We start from the raw sequence: 27005 nt of genomic DNA, 5'->3' as shown, positions 1-27005 counted from the left end.
GGTATTCTTCTGATATTGGCACAGTCACTAATACCTTGCCCTCTGCATTCTTCTCCTGGTTGAAGGTTATTGTTGCTTGAAATTTTTGCAACAAATCTCGTCCTAACAGCGGGTAAGGGCAGTCTGGAATAATCAGGAATGAATGAGTAATAGTCCCTCGTGCCAGGTCTGTAATCCGAGCAGTGGCTCGAGGATATGAGACAGCTTTGCCAGTGACCCCTATTACCTTTGTGGATTCCTTTTGTAATGTCCCAAGTGGTCTCTTTAGGACGGAATAAGTGGCCCCCGTGTCAACTAGGAAGGTAGTTGGTTTCCCCTCAATTGACAGTGTGACCATAGGCTCCTGGGGGCCAACAGAAATGGAGCCTTGGCCCCGTCAATCTAATTGGAGCAAAACCTGTGAGCTTTGTTCCTGATTTACAGCCTGTAGTTTAGGGCAATCCTTCTTCCAATGACCTTTCTCTTTGCAATAAGCACACTGGTCTTTATCTAGTTGCTTCTGCGGGAAAGTTCCCTTCTTTCCCTTAAAGGGCTGCTGTTTCCCTTTTGGTCCTTTTGATTGCTGTGCCAAGAGTAGTTTTACAGCTGCTCTCCCTAACTCAGGGTCATCACGATTGACATAGACTCTCTGTGCTATTTCTAATAATTCACTCTTATTCTTTCCCTCAAATCCTTCTATTTTCTGGAGCTTCTTTCTAATGTCTGGGGCTGCCTGAGTGGCAAAGGTTATGTTTATTAGCCTGCGATTTTCCTCTGCCTCAGGATCAATAGGGGTATAAACCCGGTAGGCCTCCATTAGCCGCTCTAAATATGCAGCAGGGGACTCATCCTTCCCCTGAGTTACCTCACCTACCTTACTAAAGTTGGTTGGTTTCTTAGCAGCTGCCCTTATTCCCCTTAATAGAGCCTGGCGATATTGGGTAAGCGATTCCCTATCCCTGACATTGTTTGGATCCCAACTGGGGGGGCTCCTGGGGAGCGTCCTCTCTAGTTCCCTTTCAGTGCCCCCCTCTTCCCTAAATACTTTTTCAGCTTCTTGGCTGATGCGGATTCTTTCTTCCGTTGTGAACAGGGTGTGCAAAAGCTGCTGACAATCATCCCAAGTTGGTTGATGGGTCCTGAAAACAGTCTCAAGCAAAGAAATTAACCCCTGAGGTTTCTCTGAAAACGACGGGGTCTGATGTTTCCAATTATAAAGGTCACTAGTAGAAAAAGGAATATAAATCATTCGGGACGGTGCATGTGGTCCTTCATCTAGTGGGGGCAGCACCTCCCTAAGAGGCAACATTGGGGCACCTCCATCAAAGGAAGGTTGAGCATAAGGGGTCCCCCCCCGGGTGTGGGGAGGACTCTGGACATTCTCGGGCACAGTTGAATCTGGCTTCCTGGGCTTCTGAAGAAGAGGAGGATAATTTATAGGGTCTACTATATCCTCAGTAACATCAGAAAGGACCGGATACGATTTGGGAGGCTCTCTTTTAGGTGCAGGTGGAGCGGAGGGAGGGTGAGGCTTAATGTCCGCTGCGCTCACACAAATAGCTCTCTTAACCTTTTGATTAGCTTTTATGCACCTCTTAATGTACCTAGGTTTGTCTGTAGCTATATCTATCCAAACATCTATATACACATATTGGTCTGGGTGAGGCACCTGATATATAATGGCTCTTACTGCAAAAACTATAGGCAGATCAAAGGTTCCTTCAGATGGCCATCCAACCTTAAGAGATGGCCACTCTACTTGGCTTAAGGTCCGGAGAGTTTCTCGATCGGGTGGAGGTCCCTCATAACCCTGAGCTCTCTTCTGAAAATCAGAGAAGTTACTTAAAATGCAATCAAGAGGGGATTTAAGAGTAGATTCTTGCTGTCCCATCTCGCGGTACTTGTTCTTCTCAGCCAGGTATGCTTCTAGTCCTACAAAGACAACACACAGGATTCCCTACCCTATAAGCAGGGTGATCTAGATGGATGAGCGTTGATCACACTGTACTGGCAAACAAATTAACACCAAACACAACAGTGCAGCAAATCCCAGGAGGGCAATACACAAAATTTCCTACACAGTCATTCAGGCTAAACAAACAACCAGACAGCAGCGCGGCGCGGCGCGAGTGAGCTCACTACTTCAAAACGATCGATCGATTTCAGACAGAAACAGAAACCTCGGCCGGCAGCATCCTGCCCTTTGGCCCGAGTGTCTGGGCGGGTCTCTGACAGCGTCCTGTCTGCCACCACAGACTGCAAATGCTCCGGAGCCAGACAGATTACAGAAACAAGGGAATTCCACAACAAAATACTCACCAGCTCGAGCTGTTCCGCCTGTCCCCAGCCAAAATTCCCGTAATGGGAATCCCGGACGAGCCCCCATAAAATGTTGCACTCGCCGGGTAAAACAAACACTGGAGACGTTTGGAGAGTTTCAGACAAAGTTTTATGGCCAAGAGAAAAAGAAAACAAAGCAAAACAAAACAAACCTGCGCAGGGGAGTACTCAAGTGATAGTCACAAGAGCCACACCCCGAGCGCCTACAGTCTAGGGGTTTTTATAGTATAGCAAGCAAGCAGTTCATACAGAAGCAAATTTGGCATTTAGCAATTGGTTCCCCCAAATTAAATTCTAGTCACGTGCCTTAGTAACCAGTCATACAGTTGAAAGCCCCAGCTGGAAATATCCCTATCTATCCCCTAGGATGTGGTTACATTTTCTGTCTTAGCAGTTCTTGTGACTTCCTTATCTCAAGGACTCCTCAGCTCCTAGCCATCCTGGGAGTCTGACGACTTCTCTATCTCAAGGACTCTTCAGCTCCTAGCCATCCTGGGAGTCTGGGCTCATCTGTTTACTGGACTAGTTCCTTTGAAGTTATTTCTAAAGCCTATTAATGTATTTTATAACTTTTATTCAAATGTCACAACATCAATAAATCAGGATACATATATTCAAAGATAACAACTCCAGGTTATCTTGTCGTTCACTTATGTTGCATACCCATCACCCAAAGTCAGATTGTCCTCTGTCACCTTCTATCTAGTTTTCTTTGTGCCTCTCCCCCTCCCCCTTTCCCTCTCCCTCTCCCTCCTCCCCCCCCTAACCACCACACTCTTATAAATGTCTCTTAGTTTCACTTTTAAGAAGAACAAGTACATTTAAATCAACAAACTGACCAGTATTTCAATGGGAACTATGCTCCTCTCACTGACCACCAATGAAAGAGGTGCCCCTTCCAGAAGTGCAGCGGGGGCCGGATAAATGGCCTCAGGGGGCCACATGCGGCCCACGGACCATAGTTTGGGGACCCCTGGTCTAGAGTCTCTGGTCTAGGGTTCGTACTGGAGCCACTTGGCTTGCCCAGCCTCAGTCCCAGAAGCCCCTCGCCACTGTCCCTGCCACCCAGCACTCCTCTGAGAATGTTCTCCTTCTCCCAAGGTCAGCCCCACTGCCTGACCCTCTGTCCCCTGCCCTCCGCTCTCTGTGACCTTGCTCCAGCAAGTATCCTCTCTCTCTCATTCATACTTTCCTCCTTCAATTGGTTGCTACATTTGCATTTTAAAAAAAGCACCCAAGCTTCCTCATACTACAGATATTTTTTCAACCCTGCTTTTTTTTTAAGCTGTTGCCCTATCGCCTCTCCTTCTGCCACCAAAGTTCTTTAAAGACAACTCTGCGCTGGTTTTATCCACCGCCTTACTGCCCAATTGCTACTTTAAATAAGTAAATACTGCCTGACTAGGCGGTGGTGCACTGAACTGGGATGTGGAGGACCCAGGTTCGAGACCCCGAGGTCGCCAGCTTGAGTGCAGGCTCATCTGGTGTGAGCAAAGCTCACCAGCTTGGACCCAAGGTCACTGGCTCCAGCAAGGGGTTACTCAGTCTGCTGAAGGCCCCCGGTCAAGGCACATATGAGAAAGCAATCAATGAACAACTAAGGTGTAGCAACAAAAAACTGATGATTGATGCCTCTCATCTGTGTTCCTGTCTGTCTGTCCCTATCTATCCCTCTCTCTGACTCTGTCTCTGTAAAAAAAAAAAAAAAAAAGTAAAAAAACTAAATGTAAAATGAATACATGCATGTGCAAAATGAATACTAAATGTGAAATGAAAAATTCACTGAAGATGGTATGACATGGAGAATTCAAGCCTCTTTCTGGAAGATGAGTAAATAGGACACAGAGAATTCCTAGGGCTGCCATAGTATATTTGTTCAACCCCATAGAATGTACATCATTGAGAGAGAACCCTAAAGTAAATTGTGGACTTTGAGTGATGTGTTGTGTCAATGTAGGTTCACTGATTATAACAAGTGCACTGTGTAAGGTATTTTTCCCCGCCAATAAGAAAGGAAGAGGGCTCAGAGCCACCAAGTGTGGAATAACAAAAAGGCTTTATTCAGTACACAGCGCGCATCCCGCCCGGCAAGGTTCCCTGGCCCCAAGGTAAGATGGAGGCCAGGGAAGTTGCACGGATTAAACCGCGTGGGAGATATTTAAAGGGTCCCTCTAGGGAAGCTAACATGATGTGGTGAAATCTCACTGGCTGGCAGATGGTAGCTTTTTTCCAAAGGGTTCCTGTGAAGCCTCTTTTGGCGCGCTTGGTTGTGGGCGGTCCTAGCCAAAATTTGCGGGTCTGAGTTCCCCACGTGACCATCCCCCATTATCCACCAACCTTACATTCTGACCTTTTGTGTTAAATAGAAAAGGGGCATCATTTATTTGTCTGGCTACTTCCTGCTGAATAGGGGCATCGTGGGGAGGGAAGATCAGAAGGTAGTGGCTTTGAGGGGTGTCAGGAGGAACATCTGTGTGGCCGTGACTGGAGAAACTTCGCTAATGCGGTCCTGTAAGGATTAAAAAAAAAAAAGAGGAGTAATAGGGAGATCTGCAGGGTCCAGCCTTTTGGTGAGCTGGAGATGGATGGAGTCCAGTGGTTCCGACTGCCAGTGGTCCTGTAAGGAGGCAAGCTTGAGGCAGAACTGCATGTCAGGAGTGGCGTAAAACGGGGAAAGGAAGGGGTCCCATCCATTCCCATAACCAAGACCTGTGAGGGTCCAGAGTGTGATGACAAAACAGAGAAGGTAGCCCCCATGTCCACAAGAAATGAGATGGACTTACCCACTAGTTGCAGCATACCCTGAATTCTCCAGGTCTAGGCTGTGTCCTAGGAGTTCGAGCGATGCACCCACCTGGCTGGATTGGCCTTCCCATTTGGGCGGCTTGTCCTCCACGTAGAGGCACTGAGGAAAAACCTGTTGCCCAAAGGAGCACTCACTCCGCCAGTGACTGGGCTGCTTGCAGTCAGGGAAGGGTTCAGTGGGAAGCTGCCAGCAGGGGCCCTGCCAGGACCAGTGGTCCTGCTTGCCACACTTAAAGCAAGCTGCTGGTGGCTCTGCTGGTCTCAGGGTTGCCACAAGAGTTTGGGGTTTGGAGCATTACCTTCTGCTGCATGCGGGCCTGGCAAACAGTCTTGGCTTGTTTCTACTAGTTGGGACCATTAAAAACTTTAAATGCCGTGTTCACAGGTTCCGGATAGGGGTTTGGGGGTTGAGAATAAAAGGAGGAGGGCTCGTGCCGAGCCCGGCACCCAGATCCGGCAGGAAACACTGGAGCCAAAGGAAGGACAGGGCAGGAACTTCCTGCAAGAAAATTGTGGTTGGACGTCTTGAAAACCGGTGTAAGAGCCAATGCCAGGCTGAGAATGGCCCGACAGAGGAGAGACTTAAAAACACCGTGAAGGGAGGGGCCCCTGGCCAGCAGGGGAGGAGAAAGAGATGGTAGTGGTGGATAAGAAACAGGTTTTTTGCAAAAGGAGGGGAGGGGGCTCTCAGAGGGAAGAGAACCGAGCACAAAAGAGGTCCGCAGAGGGACCAGAAAAAAGTCCCGAGAGAGGGGCGCCCCCGGGGTCAGACAGGAGGGAGAGAGAGTTGGGAGTCCATGGAGAAGGAAAGATTAGGAGTGGAGGTTTTAGGTGAGGTTTCTCTGGCCAGAAAAAGGCCTGCACGGTGGAACAGGTGGCACAGAGATTAAGGACGGGTGCACGAATAATTAGAAGCCATGAATGTAAGAGATCTCCAATCAGTTCCCAGCTTTTTTGGCGATAGTTAAATTGGTGAGGGTGTTAACACCGAAAGTCCCTTCAGGAGGCTAATTCAGTGGGTTCTGTGGCCTGGCCACAGCGGAGAAGAACAGTTTCTTCTTCTTTAGGGAGGGAGATTCCTGTGCCCCCACAGCCACCCTCAGTCCTTGGAGTGGTCAGATTTGCGTATTAGCATCCTAAAAACTCAAGGTCCGGCCACGGATGTAAAAGGTAAACTGGATGTGCTTGGGGACAAGCACATGCACTCAGACGGATGGAAAAGACTTCCCTGATGTAGCTACCGTTTCGGACAGGGAGTCTCGGAAAGAACTGAGAGGAAGGCGGAGGCAGGGTACTTACTGCACCGTGCGCTGAAGTGGGTGGAAGGTTGGAGATCCTGGTTCTTTCTCGGAGGGGATGAGGAAGAGGAGCGGTCCTTACGGACTTCTAACTCCTTCCGGGTTTTCGGCACCAAAATGTAAGGTATTTTTCCCCGCCCAGAAGGAAGGAAGAGGGCTCGAGCCACAAAGTGTGAAATAGCAAATGGCTTTATTGAGTACAGAGTGCGCATCCCTCCCGGCAAGGTTCCCTGGCCCCGAGGTAAGATGGAGGAGATGGAGGCTAGGGAAGTTGCATGGATTAAACCGCGTGGGAGATATTTAAAGGGGTCCCTCTAGGGAAGTGGAGCTAACATGACGTGGTGAAATCTCACTGGCTGGCAGATGGTAGCTTTTTTCCAAAGGGTTCCTGCGAAGCCTTTTTTGGTGCACTTGGTTGTGGGCGGTCCTAGCCAAAGTTCGTGGGTCTGAGTTCCCCACATGACCATCCCCCATTATCCACTGACCGTACACACTGTCTCTCTCTGCTGGCCTGGAGAATTCAGGTATCAAGTACACATCAATGTGCTTAGGGAAGAGAGCCCCTGACCTTGGGGATGAGCATGTGAACCAGTTCCAGCCCAGGAAACAATATGGAACGAGGACTGTCCTGCCTATGCCAGCCTCTGCCTACTATCTTGTAACATGGTTGTGTGAAAACAGGCTCTCAGACTGCTTGCAGCCAACCTGCAGCCAGGAGGGGAGAAACGGAAGGCTCTCAGAGACACTGTCCCAGAGCCTTGACCCCTGAATCTGAGCCAACTGCCTACCTCCAGCTTCCCAACAGCCAAGGAGAAAAATAAAAACCCTCTATCAAATCCAGCTACTTTTGACCTAAAAAATATTTGAACTGAGAAATATGGTAAGAGGCTGGGGCTACAAAAACTGGGGTATTGTACTGTTTGTTCACATGATGCTCTGAAATGTAAATCTATGTGCTTTGTCTTGAAACACCCTAGGACCCCTCGGAAGGAATCCAACCAGAGCCCCAGGGGAATCCTTAACCCTGCATTGATCCCCAACCACACCCACCCAAAGGAGACTGGTATGATGCCCTGTGGGATGTTTATCTTGGGACCAAGGGCCAGGGAAAGAAAAGCATATACTGCGTTCTTTTTTTCATGCCCCTAAGAAAGGGATTCCTAATAAATTCAAACAAAATAAAGGGCATAGTTTGGTTTGCCTGATATGATTAGGTTAAGGAGAGAAAAAAATAGGGGTTATTCCCTCAACAGCCAGAGTAAGATCTTTGTGTGATGACAGCTGGAAAGCTCAAGAATACAGTCCTGAACCTAAATGACAGCAAGATACCTCAGCGGGACCCAGCGACTTTCAGGTCACCAGTATTAGTAGGTGGCATTCCATATCTAAACTGAGTCTGGATCTAGAGAAGGTGGCAACAAGACAGACCTTCCAAATATAGGTGCAGCTCATTGGAAAGCAGCCTGTAGTCCTGACCTTGGTTGAACTTCAGGTCCTCCAAGTGAGGGGTCCTTTCCTTATTCCTCTGGTCAGTTTGGGACAACTGCACCTTTCAAAGTTTCTGTGAGGATGAGAGATGAGTTATGTAAAGCTCCTGGCACTGAGCCTGGCACTCAAAGGTACATAGTAAATGGTAGATGTCAGTGTCACTGGGTTCAGCATCAAGTACTCCCGCATACAGGTGAAAGGTGAGAAAACAGTCTGACTAGAGGGACTACACTTAAAATCACAGTCAGAAGTCCTCTGTCGGCCCTGGCCGGTTGGCTCAGTGGTAGAGCATCAGCCTAGCATGTGGATGTCCTAGGCTTGATTCCAGGTCAGGGCTCACAGGAGAAGTGATCATCTGCTTCTCTACCCCTCCCTCTCTTTCTTCTCTCTCTCTCTTTATCTCTCTCTTCCTCTCCCACAGCCATGGCTCCGTTGGAGCAAGTTGGCCCCAGGCATTGAGGATGGCCCTGGTGGCCTTGCCTCAGGCACTACGAAGAGCTCAGTTGCTGAGCAACGGAACAATGTCCCAGATGGGCAGAGTATTGCCCAGTAGGGGGCTTGTTGGGTGGATCCCTGTTGGGGTGCATGAGGGAGTCTGTCTCTCTGCCTCCCCATTTCTCACTTAAGAAAAAAAAGGAAGTCTTCCGTCATTAAATCTGGAGTTAGAAGCTATAATAAGAGTTGGATTGGTGCTCTGTGGTCAATTCTTGCAAGGCTCAGAGAGACAGCATCAAACAGGATCAGATTGAAAACAAGAACAGCCACAAACCAGCACCTTCACGTGTCTGAAGGCTGCTGGCACCAGGGCTCATTCCCCTAGAGCCGCACAGCGAAAGGGCCCAAGTGGCCAAGATCGGTCTAGAAAGTCCTTAATTCATCAAACATTTCATTGAAAATCAACTCATGCTTTAAATATACCTATTATGGCTCCTCACTCCTGTGGGTAGAGTCCATACCCTTTGACTTGGTAAAGGACACCCAATCCCTGCCCGCTCGTCAGCTGTCTCTTTCCACTCTCGCCACCTCATACCCCCTGCTCTATCCACTCGCTACACTCAACCTCAAGAGCTGTTTGTGTCATTCTTGCTTTTCCTGCTACTCCTATGTCTACAGTGTCTTCCCCTGCCTCGTAGATGCACAAACATGTCACCTCTCAAGGTTCAGTCTAGCTCACCTTTGTCAACCTTCCCCTCTCTTTTTTTTGCCCTAGTCCCCATACATACCTGTTATACCACCGGGAATACTTTATGCCACTGTGTCCATTGTCCACATTTGTACCCCACACCAGACTGTAAACTCCTAATGACTGCACTGCATGTGATTGATCTTTGTGTCTGGCCAGAGTAGTTGATTAATAAATGTGTGTGGGACAAATGCATGGGCAAAGGGAAGAGGAACAGTGTGCACCTGGGCTCTGGTATTATAAGGATGAAAGCCCTTCCTCTGCCCTCAAGGAGCTCCCTATAGATAACAGAAAAGAAAAAAAAGAACAATTAAATGGGACAAATTGGGCACAGCATGCTGTGTGCGCTCAGCTGAGGGACACCCATTCCAAGAGGAAAAGAGGTATGTATTCAGGGTACTTCCTAGAGGAGTCCACACATGGGCTGGATCCTGATGGACCAGCACATGTCCTGATGGGCCAAAGCTATAAACCTTCCTGATGCCAGTGCAACAGCGCAGTCCACGCTCTGAACTCTTCACTGAGTTGCAGTCATCGCATTTTCTGAGGAATGGAGCAGACACCCCATCTTTGTCATTTGTACATGTTCCATGTCTCACATAGTCCCTCATGAAACTGCCTTCCTCAGCTGTGTGCTTTGACCATCTGTCCCATGGCTGTAGACACTACTCCTTGGAGCTGAGCAGAAGGGCAGACAGTTGAGTTCCCCTGCATCTTCCCCAAGCACTAACCCCACAAGGCACCCTATGCAAACATCCTTTGAAAGGTTCACTGCACCAGTTTGCCAAAAACTCCATACCCACACTTCTGTTAGTCTGCGTCAGAACACTCGACTACAAGATTATTTCGCAACGCAGAGGTCATGATTGATATGGGCCAAAGGAATTTCAGCAGAAAGGTTGAAAGGATGTCGGAAGGTATTGAAGTGAGGAGAGAGTGGGAGGTGAGAAAACGACCGACCAACAACTGAAAGCAAACATAACAGCCTATTTTGTGACGTATGCCTGTTGGTCAAATAAGGTTGCAAATATGATGTATATGTTTGCTCGCTTATAGTTTGCATTGGGTGTGGGGAACAGGCTGAAGGCTGGCAAGGTCCTTATAGCCTAACGCTTAGTTTTAAGACTAAGCCTTTCCCACCCTTTTAATACTAAGATCTTTTCAAAATTAAGCTTTCCCCCACACCCTTGACTGTTGCGAGATGTGGGGTGGTGCACTCTCATGAGGAATCCCATTTATGCCTCAGATGAGTGACTTTGTATCAGAGACTTCCTTATTTATATATTGGCTTAAAGGTTTTGATTTCTACACTATAAAATGGGGCAGACCGGAGCGCCTCTCTCTCTCTCTCTCTCTCTCTCTTTCTCTTTCTCTCTCTCTCTTCCTCAAATTAGCATTGCAGAGGAGAGGCAGCCAAGATGGTGGAGTGCTGAAGGAGAAGCCAGTTTGTGCAGAGTTTGTGCAGAGAGACGGAGATGGGGAACAGAGGTGAATAAGGCTGGTGAGGTAGAAACCTTTGATTCTAGAAAAACTCGGATGAGTCAGTGGCTTTGGGAGCCCTGAATGGAAAGGGAAGTGTTTTCCCACTGTGTGTATTTCTTGCCCGCCGGTGCAAGCTAGGATTAAATGTAATGGCCCACCAGTTCTTGGTTCCATTGTTTCATTACCGTCTGTCCGAATCAAATGCGAACCTGCACGGGCCAGATGGCTGTGATGGTGGCTGTGGCTACTGGCCTTACATGCCTGTTAATAAGAGGGCAGGGGCAGGAAAGTGGGGCCACATGAGATAGAAAGTGGTGGTAGCAGTTTTCAATGAGAGAGAGACTTGCACAGAGTCACATGCTGAGGACAAAGCTCTGACAGAGAAGGAGATGTGGACCCCACACACTGAGGCAAAGGCTCTGGGGGAACAGCCAGAAGCAGGGCATGCTGATGAACCTTGGTCTGTGTGAGCATGAGGTGGCATCTTTGAGGGTCTGCAGAAACCCTGGGCTTCAGGGAGGAACCGGAATCCAAGCTAAAGGAAGAAAGAGAGGAGCGATGATACAGACTCTCTCATAAGCTTATTCAAGAGGGAAGTAAAACTAAGGGTTGGAAAGTCCCAAGCCCTTAGGCCAGGGATCGGGAAACTTTTTGGCTGAGAGAGCCAGGAACGCCACATATTTTAAAATGTAATTCCATGAGAGCCATACAACGACCCGTGTACATTACACATTATCCAATAAAAATTTGGTGTTGTCCCAGAGGACAGCTGTGATTGGCTCCAGCCACCCACAACCATGAACATGAGCGGTAGAAAATGAATGGATTGTAATACATGAGAATGTTTTATATTTTTAACGTTTTTTTTTTTTTTTTATTAAAGATTTGTCTGCGAGCCAGATGCAGCCATCAAAAGAGCCTCATCTGGCTCACGAACCATAGGTTCCCGACCCCTGCCTTAGGCCCTACATGTTCTTTTTGTTGGCAGAGATCTCACTTATCAGCTTCCTCTCCATGACTTGTGACTTGGGATCTAGATTTCGATTTTGCCATTTAGCTTTTGTAATAATTAGAGCAGCTACCAGAAGTAACTGCGCAGTCCCCTGAGAAAATCACACTATGCTTGGGATTCTACAGACAGGCAAACCAATGGGATGTCCTGCTCCGATCCAGGCCGTATTTCTCTGAAGACACTTTTGAGTCAGTGTAACTTCCTGGGAAAAGGATGATTCATTTCTAAAGATGACTTTTCCTTGTGTTGAGCAAACCAATGTGTTTCAAGTGTGAAACAAGTGAGTCAGGTTTGCTCCCTTGTATTTTTTGTATTGTATTGGGGCAGTGCCCTGTGTGTGTGGTCTGTGAAAGACTATGGTGCTTGCCCTCAGGGCCACAAATTGCAAATTGCAGATTGCCTTCAGTTTAGGAGGAGCGATTGTTTGCTACTGTTTGCTGGAGAAGGGATATTCCCCCCCCCGCCCCCCTCCCGGCCTGTTTTGCTGGAGAGTTCAGAAATCAGAGAGAGAGTCCAGAGCAGGGGTCAGGAACCTATGGCTCGTGAGCCAGATGTGCCTCTTTTGATGGCTGCATCTGGCTCGCAGACAAATCTTTAATAAAAAAAATAATAACGATAATAACGTTAAAAATATAAAACATTCTCATGTATTACAATCCATTCATTTCCTACCGCTCATGTTCATGGGTGCGGGTGGCTGGAGCCAATCACAGCTGTCCTCCGGGACAACACCAAATTTTTATTGGATAATGTGTAATGTACACGGGTCATTGTATGGCTCTCATGGAATTACATTTTAAAATATGTAGCGTTCATGGCTCTCTCAGCCAAGAAGGTTCCTGACCCCTGGTCCAGAGGGTGAGTCTGAAGAATGAGTCCGGGTTGAGGAACCGGAGACGTCACGGAGTTAGAGCTTGGGAGCCCTGATTGCCGCCCGGCCTGTTTGGCTGAAGACTACTGAGACTGGTGGGGTCCTAGATGGGAGAAAGGGAAGCGGAAGTGGTCTTCCCCACCTGTTTGCTCGTCTGCTGTTATGGGACTGTAATAAATGGGATGGCCCACTATTTTCTGGCTCCACAGTTCTATTACTGTCTTCCCGAATCCAATGTAAACCTATGTTGGGCAGATAAAATGTATTATGCTCACTTTGTTAAAGATGGAGGCCGTCATCCAGGTGATATTAATGTGTGTTGGGGATCGTTGTAGCCTGGGGCTTGGTTTTGGGATTAAGCCTTTCCCACCCTTTTTGATGTGGGGTGGTACAATCCAATCATGCCTCAGAGAAGTGACTACTAGAGACTTCCCTATTTTGTATATTGGATTAGAGGTTGTGAAGCTACAATATAAAATGGGGGCAGAGCGAGGGCTCTTGGTTCCTGAGGTTAGCAGAGGAGAGCAGAGAAAGGCCACGTGGAGGAGGCCAGGAAAAGCAGCCAAGATGGCGGAGTGCTGAGTGAGATGCTAGTTTGTGTAGAGTTTGTATCTGGGATAAGGAAGGAGATGGGGAACTGAGGAGAATAAGGCTGGTGAGCTAGAAACCTTCGATTCTAGGAAACTCAGATAAGTCAGTGGCTTTGTGAGCACTGAATGTGACTGGGTTTTGGAGCCCAGTGTATGTTTTTACTTGCCCGCCGGGTGCAAGCTAGGATTAAAGACTATGGCCCATCAGCTTTTGGCTCCGTTGTTTCTTTACCGACTGTCCGAATCTGATGCGAACCTGCATAGGCCAGAAGGCTGCTGTGATGGTGGCCCTGGCCGTGGCTGCTGGCTTTACAACCTGCATGGCCACAACAGTGGTGGCCGCTGGCCCTACACCTTAGTTTGTTTATTTAACTTACAGCACACAGAGGGAGTCGAAACTAACCTAGAACAGAAGACTTTGGTCCACCCACCAGGCAGCATGGACATCTGTTGGGCAGATAAAATATATTATGCTCATTTTGTTAAATATGGCGCTGCCTACGTATAAGTCCATCGCCCAGGTGATAGTATTAATTGCCCTCTTGCTTGGGATGGGCGTGATTATGTTAATATGTGTTGGGGAGGGCTTTCATGCCAAAAGGTTTTAAAAGGAAGAGAGATCACGTTGGTTGTTCCGGGAGAAGAATGATTACGTTCTAGGAGGAGCCTATGCTGGAGGAGAGCGGAGAAAGGCCACGTGGAGGAGAGGAGAGGCAGCCAAAATGGCAGAATGCTGAAGGAGAAGCCAGTTTGTGCAGAGAGAAGGAGGTGGGGAACAGAGGTGAATAAGGCTAGTGAGCTAGAAACCTTTGATTCTAGGAAACTTGGATAAGTCAGTAGCTTTGTGAGCACTGAATGAGTGGGTTTTGGAGCCCAGTGTGTGTTTTTACTTGCCCGCTGGGTGCAAGCTAGGTTTAAAGGTAATGGCTCACCAGTATTTGGCTCCGTTGTTTCATTACTGTCTGTCCGAATCTAAAGCAAACCTGCATGGGCCAGGCGGCTGTGATGGTAGCCATGGCTACTGGCTTTACAGTATCCCAGGGGAGAGCATCAGACTTTCTGACAAACCAGAGCCAGGGTCTGCCCCGTCCAAAGTGGATAACTGTTACTCAGCCCCCAGCTGCAGCCACAGAGGAATATAGCTGTTTTGTCAGACCTGGCTTTTCACAGAGGTGCAAGAGCAGATTCTTTTGTGAACTCTCCAGATTTTTCAATGTTGTACAATAACTCCATTGGAAAACCCGCAGCAACAGAAACCCCTGCAGGCTAGTAAAAGGCCCTGGGGCAACCTCAAGACAGTCACAATTTTAGTTTTGATAGGGTTGTGGGGGGGGGCATGACCTCCTTCTCCCTTAAGTGGATGAAGGGACACTGACAAACTAGCCGTCCCAGATCACCTTCCCCCCAGGCATCCGGATTGACTCCCCTGTGTGTGGTCCCCTAGCTTACTTACGGTTAATCTGACATAAATCGCTAAAAGCTACATTTTCCCTTAGGGACTGGCGCCCCCACCCTCGAATCCCCTATTGAACCCTACCTGTTAGAGAACCGGCTGCTGACCTCCGCCTTAGGAGTCAGCCGGGCAGATGGTCCCCTAATAAACTTTTCTTAATCTGAACTCGGGTGTCCTCCGGCCAGCCTTTCCAGTTTCACTTCCACTAAAGACATTTATTTCAGCGTGTTCCATTTCTTGAATGATTCTGGGTGCACATGCACTTTTAAAACCATGTCTCCCAGAGGCAAGCAAAGATTGGCTCTAGGAGGTCCCTGTTTGCTCAGTCCCCTCCTTGGGATTGGTCTGTGTGCTTTCCTCAGGGAGTGTTCTGACCCTGCTTTCTGCCTAAGGGCAGGCGCTCCTGAAAGATACGAGGACTGACAATGACACTGAACACAGCTATTGATAATAAAGGCTCATAATCATTTCTTGGAATCACCAGCTGGTGACTCACCTCAGAGTGGAATGACTTTGGGGCTGTCCCTTTAAAAATCGAGCACGTATTGGGCAAACTCCTCCTCCAGGGAGGTTCCTTTAAATGAGACCCAGCTGGCTAGGTCTCCGTTTCGGAGCAGCTGAGGAGTCCTCCCCGGGAGGCAGCAGCCTGACAGCATGGCTCAGGAGTTTGTGAACAGCAGGATCCAGCCCGGGAAGGTGGTGGTGTTCATCAAGCCCACCTGCCCCTACTGCAGGCAGACCCAAGAGCTCCTCAGCCAGCTCCCTTTCAAACAAGGGGCTTTGGAATTTGTCGATATCACAGCCACCAGTGACACAGACAAGATTCAAGACTATTTGCAGCAGATCACAGGAGCCAGAACGGTGAGCTTTTGTTCTAAAACATTGGAGAAAAGACGACCCTGAATCCCTGTTCTTGTCAGGGCCGGGAAAGGGTCCGCCCATGCCTTTCTCTAGGACACCGCTAGGGCTCTGTCACTTAAGGCGCCAGGAGGGCTGCGCGAGGTGGGGGAGGGAGCCCGAGAGAAGCCACTGCTTCCTCGAATGGGCAGCGGGACTGACTGCAGCCAGGGGGCCTCCCAGAACCAGGGAGGGGACACAGCTGTGGTGCTGGGCATCGAGGTCTGTGAGTCCAGCAGCTGTCAAGTGCGTGAGGAGATCATTATCTGGAGACTTTGGTTTAGGCACACTGTGAAGTGACATTTTCAGCTTGCTGGACCGGGCATGGAGGTGGGGTGGAGTGGCCAAGTGCGCTCTGCACGTTTCTGTGACAGACATGGGGTCGTGGGCATTCTGTTTTCCCCTGGGCCAAGTGGGATTTGCTGTCCTGTGTTCTTTTCTAGGCTCTCTTTAACCCTAACCTACTTTGCTCATTCTTTCTTACCTTATCTCACTCCTCCCACTGGAAAAACCTAACAGCTAATTATTTGACCCTTGTTCCAATTACGGGCTGTTCCTAGGCCTGTCACAGGGGGAAGGCCAGAGGCCAGAGCTCCAGCCAGGCTCTCACAATGGCTTGCTGTGTGATCCTGGGCAAGTCACCACCTCTGTGATCACCAAGAACTTCCTCGGCTGCAAGACTGGACTAAAGCAGCCAAGCTCTAAGTTTTCTCGAGGGACCCTCTGTGAATTGCTGTCCTCTGTTGGAAAAGGCGTCTCCAGCACCCAGGCCTCTGTGGGGTGCCCAGCCCGCAGGGCTGCCTGTATCGGTTCTGGTGCTGGCTGGGCTGAGCGGTGTCCCACCAGCTCACCCAGGTTCCCTTTCATGGTGCACATTCTAGGACACAGTGTTGCAGAAGGGCATATTCTAGCTCCGTGTTAGTGAGGCTTATAGGTTTTCTCTGGGTCCTCAGTGCAGAGCACAGGGGGCTCTCTTTTCGCCTCTGCAGTGTGAAATCAGCACACTGGTGCAGAGGGAGGCTAACCAACCCTGTCGCTCTATTGCTTCCAGGGCCCCAGCTTTGAGCCGAGGACTGGTCTCTGAGAGGTCTTGGAGCAGAGGACAGAATGGGGAGAGAGATGATGCTGCTTAGCTGGACCAGCAGCTGTACAGGCTGCCGGAGCCATGAGAGGGCAGGGGCCATGCAAATACTACCATGGCCCCCACCGTGCTGAGTCCCTCTTGACCAGTGGGTCCAAAAGTCACTGCATATTAGAATCGCCCAAGAAGCTTTTTTTCTTTTTTCTAAATCCCAATGCCCAAGTCATACCCCATACCAATTAAATCACCATGTCAGAGGTGGGAACCATAGTTTTAAACATCCCTAGCTCAGAGAACAAACTTTCAGTTATAAGTTCTAGGGCTCTAACGTATTGCATGGTGACTAAAGTTAATAATACTGCATTGTACGCTTGACATTTGCAAAGAGTAGATCTTAAGTGTTTTCACTGCACACACAAAAATGATAACCGTGTGAAGTGACAGTTGTGTTGATTGTGGTCATTTCACACGTCTCCCTGTATAAAACCATGACATTTTATACCTTAATATCTACAATTTTGTCAATTATACTTCAGTATACTTGGGAAAAATTTTTCTATCCCCCCCAAAAAAAAGTTTTCCCAGGTAATTCCACTTTGCAACCAGTTTTGGGAGCAATGGCTTTCAGCTGGGCAGCAACTACTCTAGCATGAAAACAAACGTCTCATGCATTCATTTGACATTTTTTTTCCATTTTTTGGTGGTACAATGATTTTACTTCTGGTGGTCTTTTGTTTGTTTTCCAATTAAAAAATATTTTTCACAGCTTCCTCCAGGGGAAAGAACAGATCCTTTCAAGTGATGGGTTCATCCTGGAAGAAACTGAAAACTTGAAGGCAGTTGGTATCTCAGCCCGGAATGTTCCGTGTGCTGTGCGTACAATAAGAGCCCGCTTTGCCTTGACCGATAACAGAACCGTGTCTTCCACAAGGCCGTGTGCCTGGCGAGACCTGTTCTGATTGTGCTGCAGCCACAGCTCCTGGGTCAGTGCCTTCACTTATTCCTCCTCCAGAACTCTTCTCTTCTTCATGTAGGTTTGAATTCTGACTTCTATCCTTTTCTTCCCTCTGAAGAACTTCCTTAAACATTTCTTGCAAGGCAGGTCTACTAGCAACAGATTCCCTCGGTTTTTGTTTGTGTGAGAGAGTCTAATTCTCCTTCACTTTTGAAAAATAATTTTGCTGGATACAACTATTTTAAAGTACCTACTACATACTAGGCACTTTTCTGCCGTTGGAAACCCCCCCACGAACAGAACAAACAAAACCTCTTGTCTTTGTGGAACTGACATTCTAGTCAATAGAGTTGTGTGTTGGACGGTGACAGGTGATACAAGCTATGGAGAAGAGGGAGCAGGCAGCAAGCAGCAAGGTACAGTTGTAGATGGAGCCACCAGGGTCTCACTGATCTTTAAAGAAGTTGAGGGAGCTAAGCTTGCAGAAATTTAAGGGGAAGAGTGTTTCAGGCAGGGGGAATAATGAGCACAGAGGTCCTACCTCGACCAGAAGGGTGCCTGATAGGAGGCCCGTGGGCTGGAGCCCTGGGAGCTAGTGAGCCGGGAGGAGGGGGTGACGTCTGGGAGACAGTGGGGAACAGGTCGGGAAGGCCTGGTGACGGGGATGAGCAGAGGAATGGCCTGCTCTGCCTTTGTTTTGAAAGGATCACTCCGGGACTCTGGGGGAAAGATTGGAGGAGGGCCAGGTTGAAGGATGAAACTGAGAGACACCTGGAGGCTATAGAGCTTTAATTCAGACGAGGAGCGATGGTGGCTTGTACCAGGAACGCAGCCAAGGATGTGGAGAGCAGTGCTGGGAAGTGCTCTGAGTAGCAGCATTCAAGTAGCCTTACGGCTCAGAGGCGCCACCTCAACAGTGTGCGGGCTGCAGAAATGGACTCTAGGAGTGCAAGGGCCCCGGGATCACCAAGCTTGTTTACGGTGGGAGTTCTCTGTCTCCTGACAGCAGTAGACTCTCAAGTTCCTCAGAAAAGGGGGATGGGGCCAGGCCTGTGGGCCCTGAGGATGCACTTCCTCTTCCTTCCTCAGCTGAATCTGGTTTCCTGTTTGTCACCACAGCCCCCACACTGCCTGCTGCAGTTTGTCATTCGGCTCCCTGTGGAGGTGCCTGGAACTGGTAGCTTTACGGTGGCTTGGGCTGCGGAGGCTGGAAGGTGTGTGTAGGGGCAAACCAATTTCCTGCCAGATGGTGTCCAGAAAGCTCCGCCCTGGAGACAGCTGGATACCGGATCCTGTTTCTGGGCCTGTCTCACATGTCTGGGGGCTGCTGTGAGGCTGTGGGTTGTGTGTGTTTGTTTTGTTTTTTTCAGAGACAGTCAGAGAGAGGGATAGATAGGGGCAGACAGACAGGAACGGAGAGAGATGAGAAGCATCAATCATTAGTTTTTCGTTGCACATTGCAACACCTTAGTTGTTCATTGATTGCTTTCTCATATGTGCCTTGACCGTGCGCCTTCAGCAGACCGAGTCACCCCTTGCTCGAGCCAGCGACCTTGGGTCCAAGCTGGTGAGCTTTTGCTCAAACCAGATGAGCCTGCGCTCAAACTGGTGACCTCAGGGTTTCGAACCTGGGTCCTCCACCTCCCAGTCTGACGCTCTATCCACTGGGCCACTGCCTGGTCAGGCGAGGCTGTGGGTTTTTAAAGCCTCAGTTACCCTGGAGGAATAAACAGCTGCTCAGTGTCCACCAGTCTTCCCAAACAATCTCTGGAGCAGCTGCAGCAGCAACACGTGGGAACTTGTCAAAAATGCAAATTCTGGTGCCTTGACCCAGATCTCCTGGATCAGAAATTTTGGGGGTGGGGAGGAGGCATAGAAACCTGCATTTTAACAAGCCCTTTGGCAATTCTGGTACCTGTTCTACTGTCTAAAAGGAGCACTCCTAGCTTCTCAGGGCATTCTGTACTCCCAACTTAACTCACACCCTCTTGCTAAACACCCTCATCAGAGGGTGAAATGTGGCAAGCTATAGGAGTGGTGACAATTGCTCAATTCTTTTGAAAAGATGGAATTTCTAGAATGATGATATCTCTTCCTTACACAATCTAAAAATAATATAAAAACCAGGTGATTTTTATTTCATTAGGCACTGCCTTCCATAGGAGTTCTGAAATATAATGATGTTAGAACCACATTAAGATTCTGTTCTATTTACTGTTACAACTGACCACAGCCAAGGGCTTATGGGGTAATAGAAGCCAAAAGGCCCCAACAGTTTGTGGGGAAAGCTTTAGTTTCTCTGAAGTAATGGCTAGAACCCAGGTGAAAAACTTAGGTTTCTAACCTCAACTTTCCACACCTGTTCCTCTTTTCATTTCACAAGAGCAACATTGCTTTGATGACACGGCCCATTCGCAAAGCCCCCGCATGGGCAGTGGTGCCCATGAGCGGGCAGCACCTTCTGTAACTAAGACGACGGTGCCCGGCTTTCTCTCTGGAGTGCAGTCCTGGTGCTTTCCCACTCTAAGGGCACCGGGAATATCTGGGGGCTTCTTTTTAAAATTTTGGCCTTAACTTTTAAAGCCCATGTCTACCCAGACCCCTTCTTAATAAAAACAATATAAGGACTTCCCTAAAATAAAAGCTGCATCCCTTTTCTCATCCCTCTCACTTTTTAAAAAATTCCATTGAATTATTATGGCTTCTGAGGAAAGGCTAAAGCTTTGGAAGTGTTCTTACTGCTTCCTGTCTTCCCGCTGTGCTGGTGTTAGAAAAATGGCTGTGGTAGGCTTGCTCGCTGGTGTACCAGCTGCAAGCACTTCGCCGAATTAGTGCCTAAGCATGTGGCAGAGGACCGTGTGCATAGCCTATGTAAGTAAGGCTGTGGTTCTTGCACTCAGAGGGACTGTGGATGGCAGGTCGTGGATTGCCTGCCTGCTACTGTAAGGGGCCACTTTTTGCTGTTTCTTTGCCTGAGAAGCGGTTCTCCCGTCTGTTAGCTTGTCCGCCGTTTTGAGAATCTATTAAACGGGAATGGCCCAACGCTTTCCAGCTCTGCAGTTTTTCTATAGTCTGTTCGAATCCGATGTGGACCTGCCTGGCCTTGGCCACCGACATTACACCTGATATGTTCCTAGTGTGCAGGAGGAGGACCTGCTAGCTTCTGACCACTCCCATGACCAATACTGTGCTTGTTCCTTCACTGTCATCAGCCTTTCTGTGGCACCCTTGGTCTGGAAGTTGTCTGGGCCACAGGGCGAGCACTGCCTCCTTCGTGATTCCAAAAGCCCTCTGGAAATCTGGACCAGGCCTGCAGCCTGCATGTGACTGGAGGTGAACAAATCCATCAGGTGTAATGACTGCATCATCAGTCTGGCTTGGCTTGGGTGACCCACCCTTGCAGGTGTGAAAGTTAAGCAGAGGAATGGCCTTATTTCCAGAGCTGCAGCATTTAAGCAGCCTTGGCTGGGCCAGGATTTAAAGGAGACTCAGACACCACCTCCACATCCCCAGCCGAGGACCGAGCTCACAATGAGAGCGATGACTCTAACAAACTGACTCTACAACTCAGGGACAGAGACACAATTCAACTACTTTCCCTGACCATATTTAGAAACATTCTCCTTCCCCGTGGCCATGGCTTATTTTAAGGTGTCAGGTGTGGTCCCAGCTGCACAGAAAACAGAATTCAGGGTGGTCTTGCTGTAGCCGGGTGAGATTCTTTCCCTGAAATGCTTCGGTAGAGTGAAATTTTTAAATCACTCTGACAAGTTAGACAATCTCATGCACAGCACACTCAATCTGAAAGACAGCTTGGCTTAAAAACATTCTTTAATGGATAGTTTTATGCTTAGAACAAAGTTTTGACATGTAAGCGTACACATGAGAATGTGAAGTGATCTGAAAAGCTTGGCTCATGGGAAATATTTAGAGGAAGGATAAAATGTCATTCTCTTTAAGCTAATAATTAAGTCTCTTAAATGTGCTGGCTTGTGCTTTCTTAGGTACCTCGAGTCTTTATCGGCAAAGAGTGCATAGGTGGATGCAGTGACCTGACAAGTATGCATCAGTGTGGGGAACTGCTGGTGCGGCTGAAGCAAATTGGAGCTCTGCAGTAATGACAGGTGAGTGACAGGTGGATGCTGGCGGGCCAGGAGCATGGGGAGATGGTGGACTACTGCCATGTTTCATCATGGTTGAGGAAGACACTCTTTTAAAGATTTGCTTATTCATTTTAGAGAGGGGAGAGAAAGAGAGAGAAGGCGGGAAGGAGCAGGAAGCATCAACTCCCTTGACCAGGGGTTTTGAACTGGAGACCTCAGGGTTCCAGGTCGATGTTTTATCCACTGCACCACCACAGGTCAGGCCATTTCACAAATATTTATTGAGGCCCTGGCTGGTTGGCTCAGCTGTAGAGGGTCAGCCTGGCGTGTGTAAGTCCTGGGTTCGATTCCCATCAGGGCACACAGAAGAAGTGACCATCTGCTTTTCCACCTCTTCCCCTTCTCTTTCTCTCTCCTCTCCCCTCTCTCCCTCTCCCTTCCTTCCTCCCTCCCTCCCTCTCCCTTCCTTCCTCCCTCCCTCCCTCTCTCTCTCTTTCTCTCTCTCTCACTCACCCTCTCTCTCCCCCTTTCTCCCCTCTCTCTTTCTCTCTCTCCCTCTCCTACAGCCATGACTCAAATGGTTTAAGCAAGTTGGCCCCAGACAGGCACAGAGGATGGCTCCATGGCCTCGCCTCAGGCACTAAAATGGCTTGATTGCTGAACAATGGAGCAGCAGCCCCAGATGGGCAGAGCGTCACCCCATAGTGGGCTTGCCAGGTGGATCCCTGTTGGGGCTTATGCAGGAGTCTGTCTCTACCTCCCTGCCTCTCAATAATAATAATAATGTGTGTGTGTGTGTGTGTGTGTGTGTGTGTAAGTGTAATGAGCATTTACTATGTGCCAGAGACTATACTGGGTACTAGGAATATAGCGATAAACAAAAAGATTACACAAAACTTATATTCTAGAGAGGTTGACAGATTTAAAAAAAAGCAAGTAACTCCTGCCTGACCAGGTGGTGGTGCAATGGATAGAGCGTCGGACTGGGACAAGGAGGACCCAGGTTTGAAACCCTGAGGTCGCCAGCTTGAACACAGGCTTGTCTGGTTTGAGCAAGGCTCACCACATTGAGCCCAAGGTCACTGGCTTGAGCAAGGGGTCACTCAGACTGCTGTAGCTACCCCCCATCCCTGGGTCAAGGCACATATGAGAAAGCAATCAACGAACAACTATGGTGCCACAACGAAGAATTGATGCTTGTCATCTCTCTCCCTTCCTGTCTGTCTGTCCCTATCCTTTCTCTATCTCTGTCACAAAAAAAGAACGAAATAAAGAAAGAACTCCTGAAACAAATGAATAAACTAATGTGATAGAACATGGCAGGGGATGGGGAGCAAATTTAGCTACGATGGTGAGAGAAGGTCTTTATCAGAGGGGCTGGTTTAGTTGAGATCTTGTGACAGTCATGTAAAGATGAAGCATAAGAGCATTTCAGAGAAGAAACAGCAAGTACAAAGGCCCTGTGGTGACTAGTATAGAGAATTAAAAAATCAGAAAGCAAGGAAGAGCAGACTGAGTAAAGTGTGGTGAGAAGGAAGAGCAGTAACAAATGTGGATGGGGGCCAAAGCTTTCTAAAATTATAACCTAATGAATATAGATACTTGGCTGAATGGAAAACTAGAGGATGATGAACTTAGAAAGGAGCCTGAGATCCCCTCTCCCCCAGCCCTTCTTAGTGCCAGCTAGCTTCTAACTAGGCTAGTTCCACATACTCATACAGAGAGACTCAGTGGTTTTGTTTGTTTTTTTAGTCAAAGGAGACATTTATGGTTCTTAAACTAAAATGATCTTTGAAAAGTATTTATTGCCCAGTAACTAATAACTTACTCTTTAGCAATGAGCATATATAATATGTAGTGGTTTACTCAGAATAGCAACTGAAATTAAAAAAAAAAGTTCTGAAATAATACAACTGAATCCTTTGAAATAAAAATCAATATTATAAACCTTCTAATCACAATTCTACATCACCACAGCAGGTGAACAGTATGCCTATGAGCTTTCTGGCCTCCCCCGAATGAAAGCACTTACAACTCAATGAATTGTGATGCGAGTATCTTCTGCTCTAGAACACTTAAAAATAAAATAAATAAATTCAGGCTTAAATTAAGAAGGGAAGAAAACTAATGACTTTCCTGGGAATGTGGGGCTAGCACTCCCAGCTATTAGAGCCCTCCGTGGTCACAGGGCCTCTTCCTATGCACTGCCCTTCAGCTTTCTGTGGCCTCAGTACTTTGCTGACCACTGCTTCTGAAGGCCACCTGTAACAGACTGGGCTTAAATAACAAGAACGAGTGTTCCGGTGAAGAAGGGGAATTGAGGGAACTTGACCATCCCAAGAAAATCCAATTCTTTGTATTTTTTCCTGGCAGAGCAGCCCCCTGGCGACCTTCGCTGAGAGCTGACGGCACTGCGGACAGTGGCAGCACTTGCCGGTGGGTGGATCTGGGGGACCTCTACCCAGCTACAGTACCTGCTTACCTACAATTCTGAAATATCTACACACACACACACACACACACACACACACACACACACGGGCTTTTCTTTTGACTCAGCATTAAAAGTGGATCCACTTGCTGCAAACCACTGGTCTGAGAAGGTTGATGGACATCTTGGGTTTCTTCTGGATTGACCCTTGAGTTCTGAAAGACCGTGACAAGTTATGGCTTAGGATTCCCTCACTCCAAAAATGTTCTTTTTCTTTTGCACATGGTTCTTACTATTCTTCATGTGCCGGGACTCTACCTCTAAGCCAGTGTTTCTCAATGAAATTTATCCCAGACCCCCTAGGATGAATCAACAGTTAATTTTATGCTACTTCCCAAAATTTATTTTGTTGAGTTTGACTTCACAGAATTTGTATTATGAAATCAGTAGGTATTTTGAATGTGTTTTTTCAAACTACTTGTGTCTCCCACATCCAATCTTGAGAACCACTGTTCTGAACCAGTGCTCTTCACCTTGACAACTCACAGAGCTCACAGCCAATGTGCAGCAATTCTGAGAAGGGTCTGAGGGCCCAGCCTGAGAAGCGCCACATAAAGTTAAGCACAGTGGGTCTTCACCTGGTGCCACAGGGATCAGCGGCGTGTGTGCAGATGCTGTGATCATGTGACAATACTTTTAGATAAGATCATTGTTTGGGTACTCCTTAACAAATATGTATTTGTTTAGATTACGGACAAAAGTGAAACATAAATTCAAAACATGACCATAAAAAAAACTTGCAACCCTCTCCCCCAAGAGTATGTCTGTGAAAGTAGCCAAATTTGAGAAACACTGTCCTAAATGATTTTCTTGATATCCCTCACTCTATGAAAACTTAAGAATGTCTTGTTGTGAAGATTGTTCTAGAATTGCAAGATTAATTTCCTTTTGTAGTCTAGTGTGAAAGGTTAATTCCTTTTGTAATAAAGTAGTCAGACAACAGTGATTTTTTTTTTAATAGTCATAGATGACAGTAATTTTTTTTTGTTCAATTCTATGTTCTTAAAACCTTAAGTAATGATATTAATGTGGGATACAACTGTTTGAAGCTTTATTCATGTTTGTTTCTTGTTCAAAATAAAGGCACGTGCTATTCTTCACTGAGCACAAATGGTTGGTGAGATTTTTTAAATTTCATATTGAAATGACAAATGCCTATTGAATAATGTTTAGGGTTCAATAAGTATTTTTTCATTTCACATTCCATGTTTCCATTTCTTACCTAATATTTTGGCTTTCCTCTCTCTTCCCTTATGAGCCCAAGTGACTTCCTTCAACCAGACTGTGCGGATTGCGCTTGTGCATGTTACGCACCAGGTGACACTAGACATGCCAGCTGCAGTCCCTGGGCCACTCCAGACCCCTCACCTGCACTTTCTGTCACACTTCTGTGTCCTTGCTCATTGTGTCTCTTCTCCTTTGCTCTACTTTCAAATTCCTCCTTCAAGGCCTGATTTACAGACTATTTCCTTTGTACCTACCCCTTCTTCTGTTTTTTGACAAAAAAAAAGCCATTGCTCCCTCCTCTATAATCCTAAAGTACTTTAAGTTCCTAGCACAGAAGTTCTGTTTGATCAAAGCAGCACCTGCATGTGGTTTAACATGTCAGACAATCCCAAAAGTCCCCCCCCCCTCACACATTTGTCAGTTTCATGGGTGTTTAAGCCTATTTGAAAAATATTGTAAAATGTATTAAATGTAAATAAAAGTGTAAGCAGGGCGAAGTTCTATTTAAATAAACACCTGGGTATCAGCCTTCTAGGTTAAGAAATAAAGCAACAATGTAACTTTCTATAAAGTACTGAGCACGTACCTTAGAGGCCTCCCAATGAACCCTTTCCTCCCTCTACAGTCATCTTGTTCATTTCTGTTGTAATTGCTATGATGCTTCCCTTTATGGCTTTCCTGCCTCCAATGCCCCTAGGCAATACATTTTAGTTTTGAAAAGCCACACCAAACACCAACCAAGCTGTGTAAGAAAAGGACAGTATTATAACAGTCAGATGAACGACCCCAGGAGATAAACTGAACAGAGGCTCAGCTTCCCTGGGGATTCAGCAGAGGGGTGGTCTTGAGTGAGTCCTGGGGAACACTGGGCACCCCGTGGTTGGGGAGGCTGCTGTGTGAACAGGTAATGGTCACCCCCCAGAAATACAGTCAACGGAAGTGGGCCACTCGGCATGTTTTGCCTCCACGGCCCGCCTCCAGCGTTCAGGAGCAGGTCAGAGCACACATCATTCCTGTGGGGATGACACCCCCCCCCCCACGCAACTGGCCAATGCGGTGTGGAGACCAGAAAAGTCATCAGCACAAGGCAAGTAAAGTACAGATAAGGATTTGCATCAGGCTCATTTGGGCATTCTGCCCTCCAGAAACACAAGAGCCGTCCATGTGGAGGGTTACACTGCTCCAGTCTGTCTGAGCATCCTGCCCGTCACGCACTTCTGTTCCTGGGGTCCGTTTGAGCATCCTGCCCGTCACGGCATGTCTGTTCTTGGGGTCCGTCTGTCTGAGCATCCTGCCCGTTATGGCATGTCTGTTCTGGGGTCCGTCTGTCTGAGCATCCTGCCCGTTATGGCATGTCTGTTCCTGGGGTCCGTTTGAGCATCCTGCCCGTCTCGGCATGTCTGCTCTTGGGGTCCGTCTGTCTGAGCATCCTGCCTGTTATGGCATGTCTGTTCCTGGGGTCCGTTTGAGCATCCTGCCCGTCTCGGCATGTCTGTTCTTGGGGTCCGTCTGTCTGAGCATCCTGCCCGTTATGGCATGTCTGTTCCTGGGGTCCGTTTGAGCATCCTGCCCGTCTCGGCATGTCTGTTCCTGGGGTCCGTTTGAGCATCCTGCCCGTCTCGGCATGTCTGTTCCTGGGGTCCGTTTGAGCATCCTGCCCGTCTCGGCATGTCTGTTCTTGGGGTCCGTCAGTCTGAGCATCCTCCCCGCAACGGCACGTCTGTTCCTGAGGTCCATCTCCCTTCACTGT

At 48.0% G+C, this 27005-nt stretch overlaps 1 protein-coding gene across 2 annotated transcripts; it reads left to right on the top strand.

Moving 5' to 3' along the window:
* Positions 1 to 15077: 15077 nt before the first annotated feature.
* On the top strand, positions 15078 to 25641 carry GLRX (glutaredoxin). Of its 2 annotated transcripts, none has more exons than XM_066381855.1 (3): positions 15078 to 15362; positions 21439 to 21558; positions 23916 to 25641. In XM_066381855.1, exons 1-2 carry the CDS (start codon positions 15156 to 15158, stop codon positions 21550 to 21552), a joined length of 321 nt encoding a protein of 106 aa, XP_066237952.1. In that variant the 5' UTR covers positions 15078 to 15155; the 3' UTR covers positions 21553 to 21558; positions 23916 to 25641. The 2 variants fall into 2 exon arrangements, with proteins under 2 accessions (XP_066237952.1, XP_066237951.1); XM_066381854.1 differs by having other exon boundaries at positions 15082 to 15362; positions 23911 to 25641.
* The last annotated feature ends 1364 nt before the right edge of the window (positions 25642 to 27005 follow it).

The sequence above is a fragment of the Saccopteryx leptura genome, chromosome 4 (assembly GCF_036850995.1).
Source record: "Saccopteryx leptura isolate mSacLep1 chromosome 4, mSacLep1_pri_phased_curated, whole genome shotgun sequence".
NCBI lineage: Eukaryota > Metazoa > Chordata > Mammalia > Chiroptera > Emballonuridae > Saccopteryx > Saccopteryx leptura.
The sequence above is the reverse complement of the archived record's forward strand: the minus strand, read 5'-3'. Positions and strand labels throughout refer to the sequence as shown.